The 17,203-nt window shown below is 48.3% G+C and overlaps 1 protein-coding gene across 1 annotated transcript in view; it reads right to left on the bottom strand.

The window, feature by feature from the left end:
* Positions 1-9,858: 9,858 nt before the first annotated feature.
* Positions 9,859-17,203, bottom strand: part of LOC139534378 (galactose-3-O-sulfotransferase 3-like) — a 39,089-nt gene continuing 31,744 nt past the window's right edge. The window contains exon 3 of the mRNA XM_071333485.1: positions 9,859-14,534. Within this exon, the coding sequence (XP_071189586.1) occupies positions 13,199-14,534 (1,336 nt within the window). The 3' untranslated portion in view covers positions 9,859-13,198. The remainder of the gene's footprint in view (positions 14,535-17,203) is intronic.

The following is a 17,203-nucleotide window of genomic DNA, read 5'->3' as shown; positions in this document are numbered from 1 at the left end:
TGCCTAGTTAAATAAAGGTAAAAAATAAATAATAATTTATAAATAACAGATGTGATGCCTCTGTTTTTTGTCCATGATGGCAAACACAAATATAACTTAATTGGCTAAAACAGTGATATAATATTCAAAGCTTTTTTATTTGGATCATGAGTAAATTCATGCAGTGTATTATTTGTTTTCTTACCATTTTTAACCAAATGTGACAATTGCCCAATGGTGTGACTGTCCCAGGAAAGGTTGTGGAACTTTGAACTTAAGTAAATTACAGAAGAAATGAATAAAAGTCCCTTCACCTACTCTTTTAGTTGTAACACAGAAGTTTATTTCAGGAAACGATAGTCCCCAAGTCTATTAATGATATTTCTAAATAGTGTTCGATTGATTAAAAGATGTCCCCAAAAGCAATGTCCACTTGGTGTGACACAATTACTTGATTAAATAATGAGCCAGCGTTTGGGGACCATTGCGCTGAGGGAGGGTTCTCTTGCAGTGAGGAAGTACAGAAAACATGGCTGGAGCACATGGCCTGAACAGATTGGAAGCTTTATCAAAAATATTTATCAAAATATTGCACTTCCCTGCCATTGCCATAAAAGGTGTCCGTTTCTTGGTCCGTTTCTTAGTCCTTGGTGTGATGCCTTTGGAATGTATACAATGCCTTCGGAAAGTATTCAGACCCCTTGACTTTTTTCAGATTTTGTTACATTATAGCCTTATTCTAAAATCCTCTGCAATCTACACACAATACCCCATCATGACAAAGCGAAAAACATTTTTTTGCCAAAAATTAAAAACAGAAATACCTTATTTACGTAAGTATTCAGACCCTTTGCTATGAGACACGAAATTGAGGTCAGGTGCATCCTGTTTCCATTGATAATCCTGGAGATGTTTCCAACTTGATTGGAGTCCACCTGTGGTAAATACAATTGATTCGACGTGACTTGGAAAGGCACACACCTGTCTATATATGGTCCCACGGTTGACGGTGCATGTCAGAGCAAAAACCAAGCCATGAGGTCGAAGGAATTGTCTGTAGAACTCAGAAACATCTTGTCTGTAGAGCTCAGAGACATCTTGTCTGTAGAGCTCAGAGACATCTTGTCTGTAGAGCTCAGAGACATCTTGTCTGTAGAGCTCAGAGACATCTTGTCTGTAGAGCTCAGAGACATTTTGGTATCCCATCCCATGGGAAAGGGTACCAAAAAATGTCTGCATTATTGAAGGTCCCCAAAAACACAGTGGCCTCCATCATTCTTAAATGGAAGAAGTTTGGAACAGCCAAGACTCTTCCTAGAGCTGGCTGCCCGGCCAAACTGAGCAATCGGGGGAGAAGGGCCGTGGTCAGGGAGGTGACCAAGAACCCGATGGTCACTCTGAAAGAGCTCTAGAGTTCCTGTGTGGAGATGGGAGAAATGAAATCAAATGTTATTTGTCACATGCGCCGATTACAACAGGTGTAGGTAGACCTTACCGTGAAATGCTTATTTACAAGCCCTTAATCAACAATGCAGTTCAAGAAATGGAGTTAAGAAAATATTTACTAAATAAACTAAAGTTAAAAAAATAATAATTATAATCAAAAACGACATCAAAATGACAAGGCTATATACAGGGGGTACCGGTACCGAGTCAATGTGCGGGGGTACAGGTTAGTCGAGGTCATTTGTAAAGTGACTATGCATAGATAATAAACAGTGAGTAGCAGCAGTGTATAAACAAGGGGGGGTCAATGTAAATTTTATTAATTGTTCAGCAGTCTTATGGCTTGGGGGTAGAAGATGTTAAGGAACTTTTTGGTCCTAGACTTGGCGCTCTGGTACCACTTGCCATGAGAGAACAATCTATGACTTTGGTGACTGGAGTCTTTGACAATTTTTGGGTTCTTCCTCTGGCACCGCCTACTATATAGGTCCTGGATGTCAGGAAGCTTGGCACACACTACCCTCTGTGGCGCCTTACGGTTAGATGCCGAGCAGTTGCCATACCAGGCGGTGATGGAACCGGTCAGGATGCTCTCGATGGTGCAGCTGTAGAACTTTTTGAGGATCTGGGGACTCATGCCAAATCTTTTCAGTCTCCTGAGGGGGAAAAGCTGTTGTCGTGCCCTCTTCACAACTGTCTTGGTGTATTTGGACCATAATAGTTTGTTGGTGATGTGGACACCAAGGAACTTTAAACTCTCGACCCCCTCCACTTCAGCCCCATCGATGTTAAATGGGGCCTGTTCGGCCCTCCTTTTCCTATAGTCCACGATCAGCTCCTTGGTCTTGCTCACATTGAGGGAGAGGTTGTTGTCCTGGCACCACACTGCCAAGTCTCTGACCTACTCCCTATAGGCTGTCTCATCGTTGTCGGTGATCAGGCCTACCACTATTGTTTCGTCAGCAAACGTAATGATGGTGTTGGAGTCTTGCTTGGCCACACAGTCGTGGGTGAACAGGGAGTACAGGAGGGGACTAAGCACGCACCCCTGAGGGGCCCCAGTGTTGAGGATCAGCGTGGCAGATGTGTTATTGCCTACCCTTACCACCTGGGGGCGGCCCATCAGGAAGTCCAGGATTCAGTTGCAAAGGGAGGTGTTTAGTCCCAGGGTCCTTAGCTTAGTGATGAGCTTTGTGGACACTATGGTGTTGAATGCTGAGCTATAGTCAATGAACAGCATTCTCACATAGGTGTTCCTTTCGTCCAGGTGTGAAAGGGCAGTGTGGAGTGCGATTGAGATTGCATCATCTGTGGATCTGTTGGGGCATTATGCGAATTGGACTGGGTCTAGGGTTTCTGGCATGATGGTGTTGATGCACTTCATGGCTACCGATGTGAGTGCTTCGGGGCAGTAATCATTTAGGCAGGTTACCTTCGCTTTCTTGGGCAGAGGGACTATGGTGGTCTGTTCGAAACATGCGATTCTGAGTGCAATATTTATGTATTTATTCTCTCACGCCTGGTTTCTCATCTGCGGCAGGTGATCATTGCTCCGGCGACCTCTGGCTCTGTCTCTGCCCTCTGGGGAGGGTCTAGTTCTTTTACCTGGCCCTAGTGAGGGTGCAGGCAGATATTGGGGCTGGCTGTAGTGCTCCCATTCCTGGTTGTCACTCCCTGCATTAGACCATCAATCCCATTGTTCCCTCTCTGCCCTACCAGTTTCACTCCTCCTGACTAATTGGCATTTGTGATCCACCCTGTAGGGGTCCCATCAGCCATGCCTCTTTTAAAGACTGCCCCCCCCTGCTCTAAGTCTTAGTACACACGGTCGGTTCAGGGAATCTATGAATGGTTCATTAAATCAGTTATGGTTCCATTTATTGCTCCATTGTTACTTGGATAGCTGTGGCAATTCTTGTGCTAAGATATGCCAACAAGTGCTGACCTTCGGGGACATGTGCATTTATTAGACCCAAAGTCCATACGGGTTCTGTCGGGGGCCCTGGACGCTGTTGGTGACCCTTCGTGGCACTGGCGTCTCATTCGAACGTCTGGCCTATCAACTCTCAATGGTAGTTTCTGTGCCTACCGTGGTGACCACGGATAACGGGGAATCGGGGTTCGATTCCGGAGAGGGAGACTGAGAAACGGCTACCACATCCAAGGAAGGCAGCAGGCACACAAAAGATCCAGTCCCGAGGTAGTGGTGACAAATAACAGTAGAGGAATCTTTCAAGGATCCATTACTGATGTTTAGAATGGATGTTTAGAAGCATTTTTTATTTGGTCTGAAACGGTGTATTGTCCATTGGTGGAACATAATGTCCAATGGGGTGAAGCCAATAAATGAAAGGAAAAAAGGGTGTTGTCTTAGACAAAATAAAAATAAAAATCTTATGCATGAGGCAGGTAACATTATAATAATACACAAGTAAGATCAGTGCTTTTTATCTAGATTTAGTGAAATTACTGTGAATCTTAGCCAAAATGAGACACTTGATTATCATCATTATGCAAAGAAATAATGTGTTTTTCATTTTAAATGAAAGAATATGATTACTGATTTAAAAGACAGAAGTAACTAAATAATGAGTCAAAATATATTTATTGTCCTTTTGGGAATCATTAAACCTTTATAAACTCAGCAAAAAAAGAAACTTCCCTTTTTCAGGACCCTGTCTTTCAAAGATAATTCGTAAAAATCCAAATAACTTCACAGATCTTCATTGTAAAGGGTTTAAACACTGTTTCCCATGCTTGTTCAATGAACCATAAACAATTAATGAACATGCACCTGTGGAACGGTCGTTAAGACACTAACAGTGTCAGGACCCGGTGCGAGAAACAGTCACTAATAATCGTCAGAACCCAGAAGATGAGGCAGACACAGCAGTACTAGAGATGGTGGTTTAATTAAAGAACAAAATCTTCAGGCAAAGAAACTAAATCCACAAAGTCCAAAAATAAAGCCAAGAGGCACAAAATGGAAATCCTCCAAAATACAAAAGAAACTCCACAAAGTGGGAAAAAACAGCAGGGAAAAAACAAACCTCAAAAGACTACTCAAAATATACACAAGAACTAAACCAGAGAACCTCTGGAAAATCCAATAAAAGAAATATCTGTAAAGAACAAGGCTTGGGCTGAGGCTGGGTGCTAACTTACAAACACTGAGCAAGGAACTGAGGAACACACAGGGTTTAAATACTAACAAGGGAATGACCTACAGGTGCAAACAATAATTAGAGCAAGAAAAACAAAAGGTACAAAAAAGGTGCAATGGGGACATCTAGTGACCAAAACCCGAACAGTCTTGGCCAAAACCTGACAAACAGCTTACAGATGGTAGGCAATTAAGTTCACAGTTATGAAAACTTAGGACACTAAAGAGGCCTTTCTACTGACTCTGAAAAACACCAAAAGAAAGATGCCCAGGGTCCCAGCTCATCTGCGTGAACGTGCCTTAGGCATGCTGGAAGGAGGCATGAGGACTGTAGATGTGGTCAGGGCAATAAATTGTAATGTCCGCCTAAGACAGCGCTACAGGGAGACAGGACGGAAAACTGATCATCCTCACAGTGGCAGATCACGTGTAACAACACCTGCACAGGATCGGTACATCCGAACATCACACCTGCGGGACAGGTACAGGATGGTAACAACAACTGCCCGAGTTACACCAGGAATGCACAATCCCTCCATCAGTGCTCAGACTGTCCGCAATAGGCTGAGAGAGGCTGGACTGGGGACTTGTAGGCCTGTTGTAAGGCAGGTCCTCACCAGACATTACAGGCAACAACGTCGCCTATGGGCACAAACCCACCGTCGCTGGACCAGACAGGACTGGCAAAAAGTGCTCTTCACTGACGAGTCGTGGTTTTGTCTCACCAGGGGTGATGGTCGGATTCGCGTTTATCGTAAAAGGAATGAGTGTTACACCGAGGCCTGTACTTTGGAGCGGGACCGATTTGGAGGTGGAGGGTCCGTCATGGTCTGGGGAAGTGTGTCACAGCATTATCGGACTGAGCTTGTTGTCATTACAGGCAATCTTAACGCTGTGCGTGACAGGGAAGACATCCTCCTCCCTCATGTGGTACCCTTCCTGCAGGCTCATCCTGACATGACCTTCCAGCATGACAATGCCACCAGCCATAGTGCTCATTCTGTGAGAGATTTCCTGCAAGACAGGAATGTCAATGTTCTGCCATGGCTAGCGAAGAGCCCGGATCTCAATCCCATTGAGCACGTCTGGGACCTGTTGGATTAGAAGGTGAGGGCTAGGGCCATTCCCCCCAGAAATGTCCAGGAACTTGCAGGTGCCTTGGTGGAAGAGTGGGGTAACATCTCACAGCAAGAACTGGCAAATCTGGTGCAGTCCATGAGGAGGAGATGCACTGCAGTACTTAATGCAGCTGGTGGCCACACCAGATACTGACTGTTCCTTTTGATTTTGACCCTCCCTTTGTTCAGGGACACATTATTCAGTTTCTGTTAGTCACATGTCTGTGGAACTTGTTCAGTTTATGTCTCAGTTGTTGAATCTTGTTATGTTCATACAAATATTTACATATGTTAAGTTGGCTGAAAATAAACGCAGTTGACAGTGTATTTACATTAAGTGTAATGTCACACCAGAGGACAAATTCAAGGCACTATTGCATGAAATGATTAATTAAATTTGATATAAATTCAAAGTTGAAGCTAGCCATATAACAGTTAGAGTTGTTTAGACATAGTTTATTGTAACTATATGTTTTTTTACTTTAATGTTAGACAAAATAATTTTTCCGTTTTATTTTGGGCATATGGCAACTACCCATATGCATCCTTCTTTTGAAGCCAAACCCACCACTGGTGTGTGTTGGCAAATAGCTCTACTTTCGTGTCCTCTGACTATACAGTAGCACCGGTTTCAATTCAAGTGCCAATGCCTATTAGCAAACTTACTCCACACACAGAGACGCATACAAATTTCTCCCTCGCCCTCCATTTACATTTACTCTTAATAAAGGCTTTTTTTTCTGGCAACCCTTCCAAAGAGCCTATTGGCATGGAGGTGGCATCTAATTGTAGATTTAGAGCCCTGGTGACCCTAAGATGCAACCAAGTTCTGTAATTCTCCAACTTTAGACCTTGGATTTTTCTTTGCTTCCCGAACCAACCAGATACACTTCTGACCAATACCAGGCAAGTACACCACTGTTCCAGTGGTTTTAAACTTCTTAGTTGTTGCCCTAATAGTGGTAAATGGTATATTTCAGATATTTTTTCAATTTTTTTGTACCCATTGCCTGTTTTACAAATGTCAACAAGCGTTTGTCTTTTTTTGTTCGTGAGCTCTTTGACTTTTCCCATAGTGATGTGTGACAAAGGGATTGTAAATGTGTGTTACCTAATTTTTATACCCCAGTGAAACAAGAAGCCATGGAAGGCCACAATTGTTACGGCTCTCGTTTGTGGAATGACCGGACCAAGGTGCAGCGTGGTAGGCGTACATCGTTATTTTTATTGATGACACCAAAAGAAAAATAACAACGACAAAAACGAAAGCGCACAGTTCTGTAAGGCAAATAAACTATACAGAAAACAAGATCCCACAAAACCCAAAAGGAAAATGACAACTTATATATGATCCCCAATCAGAGACAACGATAGACAGCTGCCTCTGATTGGGAACCATACTCAGCCAAAAACACAAAGAAATAGAAAACAGATTTTCCCACCCGAGTCACACCCTGACCTAACCAAACATAGAGAATAATAAGGATCTCTAAGGTCAGGGCGTGACAGTACCCCCCCCCCCCCCCACCCCAAAGGTGCGGACTCCGGCCGCAAACCTGAACCTATAGGGGAGGGTCTGGGTGGGCATCTACTCTCGGTGGAGGCTCCGGTGCGGGACGCCGACCCCACTCCGCTTGAGGCTCCCCCCACTAATGTGACGCCTCTGGTGCAGGGATCGTTGCCGTGACCTCCGGACCGTAGATCGTCGCCAGAGGCTCTGGACTGGGAACCCTCGCTGAAGGCTCCGGACTGGGAACCCTCGCTGAAGGCTCCGGACTGGGAACCTTCGCTGAAGGCTTCGGACTGGGAACCCTCGCTGAAGGCTCCGGACTGCCGACCGTCGTTGGAGGCTCCGGGCTGCAGACCGTCACTGGAGGCTCTGGACTGGAAACCCTCGCTGAAGGCTCTGGACTTGGAACCCTCGCTGAAGGCTCTGGACTTGGAACCCTCGCTGAAGGCTCCGGACTGGGGACCGTCGCTGGAGGCTCCGGACTGGGGACCGTCGCTGGAGGCTCTTTTCCCTGGATCGTCACTGCAGGCTTCGTGCCATGGATCATCACTGGAGGCTTCGGGCCATGGATCATCACTGGAGGCTTCGGGCCATGGATTATCCCTGGAGGCTTCGGGCCATGGATTATCCCTGGAGGCTTAGTGCCATGGATCATCACTGCAGGCTCCGGGCCATGGGTCATCACTGGAGGCTTCGTGCCATGGATCATCACTGGAGGCTTCGTGCCATGGATCATCACTGGAGGCTTCGGGCCATGGATCATCACTGGAGGCTTCGGGCCATGGATCATCACAGGAGGCTTCGTACATGGAGCCGGAACAGGTCTCACCGGACTGAGGAGACGTCCTGGCAGCCTAGTGAGTGGAGCTGCCACAACACATCCTGGCTGGATACCCACTTTAGCTCGGTGATTGTGTAGAGCTGGCACAGGACGCACTGGGCTATGAAGGTGCACTGGAGGCATAGTGCGTAGAGCCGGCGCAAGACACACTGGACCGTGGAGGCGCACCGGAGGTCTGGAGCGCAGAGCTGGCACAACGCGTCCTGGCTGAATAACCCCTGTAGCACGGCAAGTGCAGGGAGTTGGCACAGGACGCACTGGGTGGTGCTGGCGAACTGGGGATAACGTGCGTAGAGCTGGCGCAGGATATCCTGGACCGAGGAGACGCACTGGAGACCAGGACCGCTGAGCCGGCACAATCCGTCCTGGCTGGATGCTCACTCTAGCATGGCAACTGCGATGAGCTGGCACAGAGCGCACCGGGCTGGGAATGCGCACTGGAGACACAGTGCGCATCACCGCATAACACGGTGCCTGACCAGTCACACTCTCCCCACGGTAAGCACGGGGAGTTGGCTCAGGTCTAAAACCTGACTCCGCCAATCTTCCCGTATTCCCCCCCCAATTTTTTTGGGGGGGGCTGCCTCTCGTGCTTGCTCCGTTGCTCTAATTCCTCGTATCGTCGCCGTTCCGCTTTCTCTGCCTCCATCTGATCCCTTGAACGGCGATACAGTACAGTTTAAGGAACAATACAGTTCCTTAAACTGAGATGAATTTTAAAAAGTAGAATGTTAATCCAGATTTTATTTTGTTAGATTTTATTCACAAGAATCATTATGGGTGCCAATCAAGTAATACAAATATCTTTCTCTGAGCAATTGTATTAGTATAAAATAATATAATGTTCACATTTATTAGATCATACAAAATAACTCAGTATTTGAATTACTTATTTTATACATTCTTTTTTGCTCATCTTTATCAAGGGTGCCAATAATTATGGAACTGTCTTGATTAGGGGGGCGGTTGAATGAGATTGTATCTGCGTTCCAAATGTCACCCTATTCCCTATAGTAGGGAATAGGGTGCCATTTGGGATGCAGATGGATGTTCACCGGCTCCTTTCAATTAGTGTCTCATTAGAGCTCTGGCAGAGAGTGGCTTTGTCGTCCGTTTGAAGTGACACAGATCTGAGCAGTGCAGTCAGCCAGGCAGACACACACACACACACACACACACACACACACACACACACACACACACACACACACACACACACACACACACACACACACACACACACACACACACACACACACACACACACACACACACACACACACACACACACAGCTTCACCACTTCAGCCACCTCAGCTCGTGATAAAACCATGACAACAACAGCGGTAATAATAAGACATTGGCAAGGGAACAGCTGATTGCTGTAATCATAGTAAACATCAAACACATTTGATTTACATCGGTTTTTCCCATTGAAACGGAGAAAGATATTTGTTGTTGTTTTTTAATGGAAGTTGGATGTGATTTGGGGTGTATTTGCATATTAGGCTGCTTCATGGCAGCTTGAGACTCTTGGGGATTTGAATCACTTCTTGTTATATTCAAATGTGTCTTCTTAATGATGTACATGTGTATTTGCATGTAATAGCTTTCATTAATAAGTCATATAAGACTACAACTAGTGTTTCCTATTATTAATGCATATTTCAGCATTTATAACCATTTATAAACATGTACAAGCATTTCTAAACAATGTATAACCATTTATAATGGCTCATCAATTAAAGTAATTAAAAACCGATACCCCATGTAAAATGAAAAATGACAACAAACAACATTGATTTGAATCATTCAACTTTTAAGGGTTGCTTTTCCCCCATCATCCCTCAGTACAAAGCTTTGGGACATCTAGCTCTGATTGTCTCTAGCTGTATGATCTAGGTAAAGTTTCCCCTAGGTACAGATCTAGGATCAGCTCCCCCTCCTCAATCCTATCCTTAACCATTAGCAGAGAAAATTCTAAACTGTCCCCAGATATGCGTCTAAGGGAAACTTCACCTTACTTCTGTATGATCAGAGCCCCCCAGTCAAAAACAGAAACACCCCTTTCAGTTCAAATACATCAATAAATATCGTATGAGAATGAATTAATGCCATGGAAAGAGAGACAATGTCATTGGAAATATAGTCACGGAAAAAAGATCAAGCACATCATTTTGTGTCACATTGACACTTTCTCTTAACAAAGACACAATTTGTTGAGAAAGACACTCTAAAAACAGAACACGGTTCAATCTAAAAGAACACTTTTGTTCCACATTGTTCTAAAAGAGAATTTGACAAATAAAGTGACAAGATGTACAGTAGTAAAACAGCTATTCTAAACTGGTTGGTTCGAGCCCTGAATGCTGATTGGCTGATAGCTGTGGTATTTCAGACCGTATACCACATGTATGACAAAACATTTATTTTTACTGCTCTAATTACGTTGGTAACCAGTTTATAATAGCAATAAGGTACCTCGGGGGTTTGTGATATATGGCCAATATACCACGGCTAAGGGCTGTGTCTAGGCACGCCGTGTTGCATCGTGCTTTAGAACAGCCCTTAGCCGTGGTATATTGGCCATATACCACACCCCCTCGGGCCTTATTGCTTAATTCTAGCATTCCTAAAAAGGCTGGCTAACATTGACTTGTAGGTGACACAACCACCATTCTGTGCTAGTTAAGTCTCTCAAAACCGAGAAACCAGCCTAGATTTGGTACCTTGTGTCCCAAATGGCAACCTATTCCCTATTTATGGGCCCTGATCAAAAGGGTGACATTTGGGATGAAAAATAGAGTACAATCAAAGAGCTCTTTAAAAATGAACAGCAGTCGAACATGGAGGATTTCACGGGGTCAAGGGCCCTTCTGAAAGTTATCTTTCTACCCTGTGCTCTTTCCACTAGACTAGGACTGAGTCCCAAATGGCACCCTATTCCCTACATAGTGCACTACAAATAATGCACTATGTAGGGAGTAGGGTGTCATTTGGGATGCAATCTAGAGCATTAGGAAGCACTTAAAACACAATAAAATTTATGCTAAAGTGATTACACTTGGTGCTGTCTGAGTGGCTTTTGTGGTTGGCCTATGTAGAAAATGTAAATTTTATTCATCAGAACATGCCATGTACAGTACAGTGTGTATTGCCATAAGTGGTTTGGTCCACAATACAATGTCCTGTTCCAAAATCGGAAATATACATTGAAGGTAAACATAAACAGACCGTTTTTTTCCAGTGATGAAGAGAATAAATAATATATACTCAGAAACACAAATGCGCACGCACGCACGCACGCACGCACACACACACACACACACACACACACACACCCCCTCAAGGACACCCAGGTAGAACCATACCATTTAGGTCATTCGAGTTAAACATACTTAACACATTAAACATGAACAACCAACTGCATAAAAAATGTACCACATAATGAAACGAGTGGCAAAAAACAACCTCCACATGACACCCACCACACCAGTGCCATGTTCATTAGGCACCAAATGGGAGACCAAGGACTGAAACAGGAAGGGAATAGTATATGGAGTTGTCGAAGAGGAAACACATAGTTTTCAAATTCCATTGCAAAATGTTTTAAAACGTTTTCCGCAGTGTGTCCAAATGAACAGGACCCAGACTCTCTCTTCTTCTACTGCTTTCCCTTAGTATCGTAGTTATTTCCTCCCTATGCTTTGCTTCGGATAGGTAATCTACTTTGGCATGGCCCACACTGCTGTGTGTGTGTGTGTGTGTGTGTGTGGGTGTTTCACTGTGTAACCCAAGTGGAAGGTCTCTCCAAAGAGAGCCTCATTAAGATTACATAATTAAATATTCAAACACTGTAGCTCTCACTCATCATGTCTTTTAGCAGGCTTGCATAACCAACAATGGGTTGAGTCCAGTGTGTGTGTGTTGGGTGGTTATAAGATCCCTACCTTTACATAAGACTTCACATAAAACTTTATTGCGATAACACCCCAGATAAACAAAATACATAGGAAATACGCTTTCTCACACACACACACACACACACACACACACACACACACACACACACACACACACACACACACACACACACACACACACACACACACACACACACACACACACACACACACACACACACACACACACACAATTCCCATATCTAAAAACACCCCATTTGTCAGCAGCAGTTGCTGGTGGAGGGGAGAGAGAGATGAGCTGGGGTCGGAGAAGCAGAGAGAGATGAGCTGGGGTCGGAGAAGCAGAGAGAGATGAGCTTGGGTCGGAGAAGCAGAGAGAGATGAGCTGGGGTCGGAGAAGCAGAGAGAGATGAGCTGGGGTCGGAGAAGCAGAGAGAGATGAGCTGGGGTCGGAGAAGCAGAGAGAGATGAGCTTGGGTCGGCGAAGCAGAGAGAGATGAGCTGGGGTCGGAGAAGCAGAGAGAGATGAGCTGGGGTCGGAGAAGCAGAGAGAGATGAGCTGGGGTCGGAGAAGCAGAGAGAGATGCTCTAAAGCAGGTTGGGCAGGAGGGAGAGAGTTGGTGTAGGGCTGCGAGTGTGTGTGTGTGTGTGTGTGTGTGTGGGGGGGGGGAGATAGGGCCGGGGTCAGTCGAATTACCCCTGGCCTAACTTTTGACATTTGACCTCTATCCTGGGGCCTAACACTCAGTGGGTGGGGGTAAAATCATTGGGTGAGAGTCCCAGAACTAGATGATTTTCCTCTCTGGAGAAGGCTTGGAGGGTTGGATTCTCAGAGGACACGGACCCGGAGCGGTGACCCTCTCTCACTGTCATCATCAAGATCTTCTCAAGGTTTGGGAGGGGGGGTGGGTGGCATTAGAGAGTGAGAGAGATAAAGTGAGAGTAACAGTTCTTTATTGTTCCATACAGAGTTTGTAATTAATGAGAGTGCTCTGCCTGTGCCCATATTGATGGGGTCCTACCCCAATCTCCAGCCCCAATCTGGGGGTGTCCCCCCCTCTCCCTATCTCCTCCAGAACCCCCTGATACAGTCCCTGGGGACAAATGACTGAAGTCTGGAGGACAGTCTGTCTGTCTACCTGCATGCCTGTATTTAGTCTGTCTGCATTCAGTCTGTCTGTATTCAGTCTATATTCAAGGCTGGTGCTGCAGTCTTAAGTTATGGCGTCTGCCTCTGGGGGCCCGAGGGCTTTAGCCCCACCCTGGTGGCCCTGCTCTGGGTCCCTGCAGGTCGAGAGGTGGCTGTGGGGCTAGAGACGGGACCAGGTCCTGGAGGAAGGGCCTCCCGGGGAATCGGCTGTATCCCCACCTGTTGGTGGCGTGGCAGGACCGACCGTACGGGCTGCTGCGGCTGGGGCTGAGGGGAGCGGAGCGGGTAGCTGCGTCGGTAGCGTAGCGACTGCGATCGAAGCAGGACCCTGGTGTACTGGACCTCTGGCATGATAAGCTTCAGACATAGCTCGTGGGCCAGACTTCCGGGCCACGTGGCGTTGGTGTTGGTCGGTAGGTCGTAGCCCACGATGTCCACCTTTGCGCTGGGCTGCCACGGCCGCAGCTCCTTGTTCTTGATCTGGGCAGCAGAGCGGAGCTGGGGAAGCCGTCCTCCAAAGCAGCCCCTCACCAGCCTCTCCTGGGCCCTGCGGAGCAACCGCACCTCCCTGGCCACGCACGCCGGGCCCAGGGCAGTCAGCTGGCGCCATAGGGAGGCGTTGAAGTGATCATAGAGGCGTGCGTCCAAGGCGTTCCAGGCGCGGATCTTGAAGGGGAGGCCTGGCGAGAGGCTGTGCTTGGAGCCGGACATCCGCATGTTGAGCTTGACGTAGAGCACGTCTTCCAGATCCCAGGAGAGAAGGTGACGGAGGAGGACCAGCGACTCGTCAAAGTACTCGGCGATCATCACCAGGGAGAAGACACGTTCTGTCTCGGCCACAAAGGCCCGGGCGTATGCTGTCGCGTCTGCCGCCGGACGGTCCTTGTCCCCACCAAGGTCAAAGGTCAGCGTGTTACGGGCGTACATGGAGTCCTTTTCGTCCGGACGGTAGTACCGCCACGGCTCGTCCAGAAATGCCTCCAGGGACCCATTGGGAACTCTCTTAAAACTCTGACAGTACTGGTTATAGTAACTGAACAACGATTCAAACATGGACCCTGGTTCTCGAAGTATGGTCACGTAGATGGTATCGTTAGGCATGAGGCGCTGCATCTCGGCGCGGTTGAAGCGCATGTGGCTAGTGACCACGTTGGGTGGCAGGGTGTGCGGGTGGACGAGGTGGGCGTTGAAGGTGCGCGGGTAGCAGAACTGGTGTCCGCAGGCCTGCACAGGAAGCGCCACTGTCAGGTTGTTGCGCTCTGCGAAGCGGAAGAGCAGATTCTGCATGGTGGTGCTGGCCGTCTTGTGCGTCTTGAGGAAGGCCACATTGGTGTGTTTGGGCTTGAGAGAGGAGGACAGGTGGGTGCGTAGTGACGGACAGCCGAGGTGAAAGGCTTCCATCGTCCTAGATGAGAGAAATAGAGAGGGGGGGAGCTTTTAATACGGGATTTGCAGCTCAATCTCTGTGTAATGAGGAACTTTAAGGTGAATAAAATTCCTATTCAGTTTTGACTGATTAACACAATGGTTAGCATAATTATATATTTTCCTTTAATACACGTGATTGGGTGTGGGTTGACGGTCACTAGATTCGATACTGTATGTTATGGATTAAATCTGTTGATCGTGATTGATGCCAGACTAGAGGTACAAGGACTGTGACAATGATTATTATTGTATTCTGTGAAACAAGGCGGGCCATACTTGCGAACAATAGAAAAGGTTTAAGTACACATCAGACAATTAAAATCATTGACGCTACATGTTAGCTGTTCCCATGTCACGTTCCTGACCTATTTTTATGTTATTTTGATTATGTTTAGTTGGTCAGGGCGTGAGTTGGGGTGGGCATTGTATGTTGTGTGTGTTTTGGTTAGTCTATGGGTGTTGTATGTGTATGGGATAGAGTATTGTTAGGTTGTCTAGTCATGTCTATGGCTGCCTGGATTGGGTCTCAATCAGAGACAGCTGTCATTCATTTGTCTCTGATTGGGAGCCATATTTAAGGTAGCCATAGGCAGTAGGCTTTTGTGGGTAGTTGTCTTGTTTAACGTTTGTTGCTTGTCTGTGCACTACGTTTATTAGCTTCACGGTCGTTTATTGTTTTGGTAGTTTGTAGGTGTTTTTGTTTCATGTTCATCTTCGTTCATTTATTAAAAGAAGATGGCTTATTTTCCTCATGCTGCGTTTTGGTCCGAATCTCTTCCACACGATCGTGACAGAACTACCCACCACAACAGGACCAAGCGGATTGAGGAAGGAGGGAAGGAACTAAAGCAATGGAGAGAAGAGGAATGGAGTTGGGAGCAAATTTTCAATGGAGAAGGACCCTGGGCTAAGGTTGGTGTGAATCGCCGCTTGAGGGAGGAGAAGAAGGCAGCCACAGCCCAGGAGCGCTGGTATGAGGAGGCAGCACGTAAGAGAGGCTGGAAGCCCGAGAGGCTCACCCAAAAATTTCTTGGGGGGGGCTAAAGGGGAGTGTGGCGAAGCCGGGTTGGATACCTGAGCCAACTCCCCGGGCTTACCGTGGAGTAAGAGGGCGTCGTACTGGTCAGACACCGTGTTATGCGGTAAAGCGCACGGTGTCCCCAGTACGCGTGCTTAGCCCAGTGCGGGCTATTCCACCTTGCCGCACTGGGAGGGCTAGGTTGGGCATCGAGCCGGATGCCATGAAGCCGGCCCAACGTATCTGGCCTCCAGTACGTCTCCTCGGGCCGGTGTACATGGCACCAGCCTTACAGGTGGTGTCCCCGGTTCGCCTGCATAGCCCAGTGCGGGCTATTCCACCTCGCCGCACTGGCAGGGCTACGGGGACCATTCAACCTGGTAAGGTTGGGGAGGCTCGGTGCTCAAGAGCACGTGTCCTCCTTCACGGTCCGGTATATCCGGCGCCACCTTCCCACCCCAGTCCAGTACCACCAGTGCCTACACCACGCACCAGGCTTCCAGTGCATCTCCGGAGCCCTGTTCCTCTTCCACGCACTCTCCCTATGGTGCGTGTCTCCAGCCCAGTGCCTCCAGTTCCGGCACCACGCACCAAGCCTCCTGTGCGTCTCCAGAGCCCTGGACGCACTGTTCCTTCTCCCCGCACTCGCCCTGAGGTGCGTGTCCTTAGCCCGGTACCTCCAGTTCCGGTACCACGCACCAGGCCTACAGTGCGTCTCAGCCGGCCAGAGTCTGCCGTCTGCCCAGCGGCGCCTGAACTGCCCGTCTGCCCAGCGGCGCCTGAACTGCCCGTCTGCCCAGCGGCGCCTGAACTGCCTGTCTGCCCAGCGGCGCCTGAACTGCCCGTCTGCCCAGCGGCGTCTGAACTGCCCGTCTGCCCTACGCCGTCTGAACTGTCCGTCTGCCATGAGCCTGCAAAGCCGCCCGTCTGCCATGAGCCTGCAAAGCCGCCCGTCTGCCATGAGCCTACAGAGCCGTCCACCAGACAGGAGCCGCTAGAGCCGTCCGCCAGACAGGAGCCGCTAGAGCCGTCCGCCAGACAGGATCAGCCAGAGCCTTCCGCCAGACCGGATCAGCCAGAGCCTTCCGCCAGACCGGATCAGCCAGAGCCTTCCGCCAGACCGGATCAGCCAGAGCCTTCCGCCAGACCGGATCAGCCAGAGCCTTCCGCCAGACCGGATCAGCCAGAGCCTTCCGCCAGACCGGATCAGCCAGAGCCTTCCGCCAGACCGGATCAGCCAGAGCCGTCAGCGAGCCATGACCAGCCAGAGCCGTCAGCGAGCCATGACCAGCCAGAGCCGTCAGCGAGCCATGACCAGCCAGAGCCGTCAGCGAGCCATGACCAGCCAGAGCCGTCAGCCAGCCATGACCAGCCAGAGCCGTCAGCCAGCCATGACCAGCCAGAGCCGTCAGCCAGCCATGACCAGCCAGAGCCAGCCAGCCAGGATCCGCCAGCCAGCCCGGAGCTGCCGTCCCTCAGCCCGGAGCTGCCGTCCCTCATCCCGGTGTTGCCCCTTATCCCGGTGCTGCCCCTTATCCCGATGCTGCCCCTTCAGTTAGGTGGGTTTAGTTGGAGGGTGGTCATTGGGGGGGATACGGAAGCGGGGAGTGACTATGGTGGTGTGGGGA

This window comes from Salvelinus alpinus, chromosome 11, assembly GCF_045679555.1.
Source record: "Salvelinus alpinus chromosome 11, SLU_Salpinus.1, whole genome shotgun sequence".
NCBI lineage: Eukaryota > Metazoa > Chordata > Actinopteri > Salmoniformes > Salmonidae > Salvelinus > Salvelinus alpinus.
This window is presented reverse-complemented; position numbering and strand designations above follow the sequence as displayed.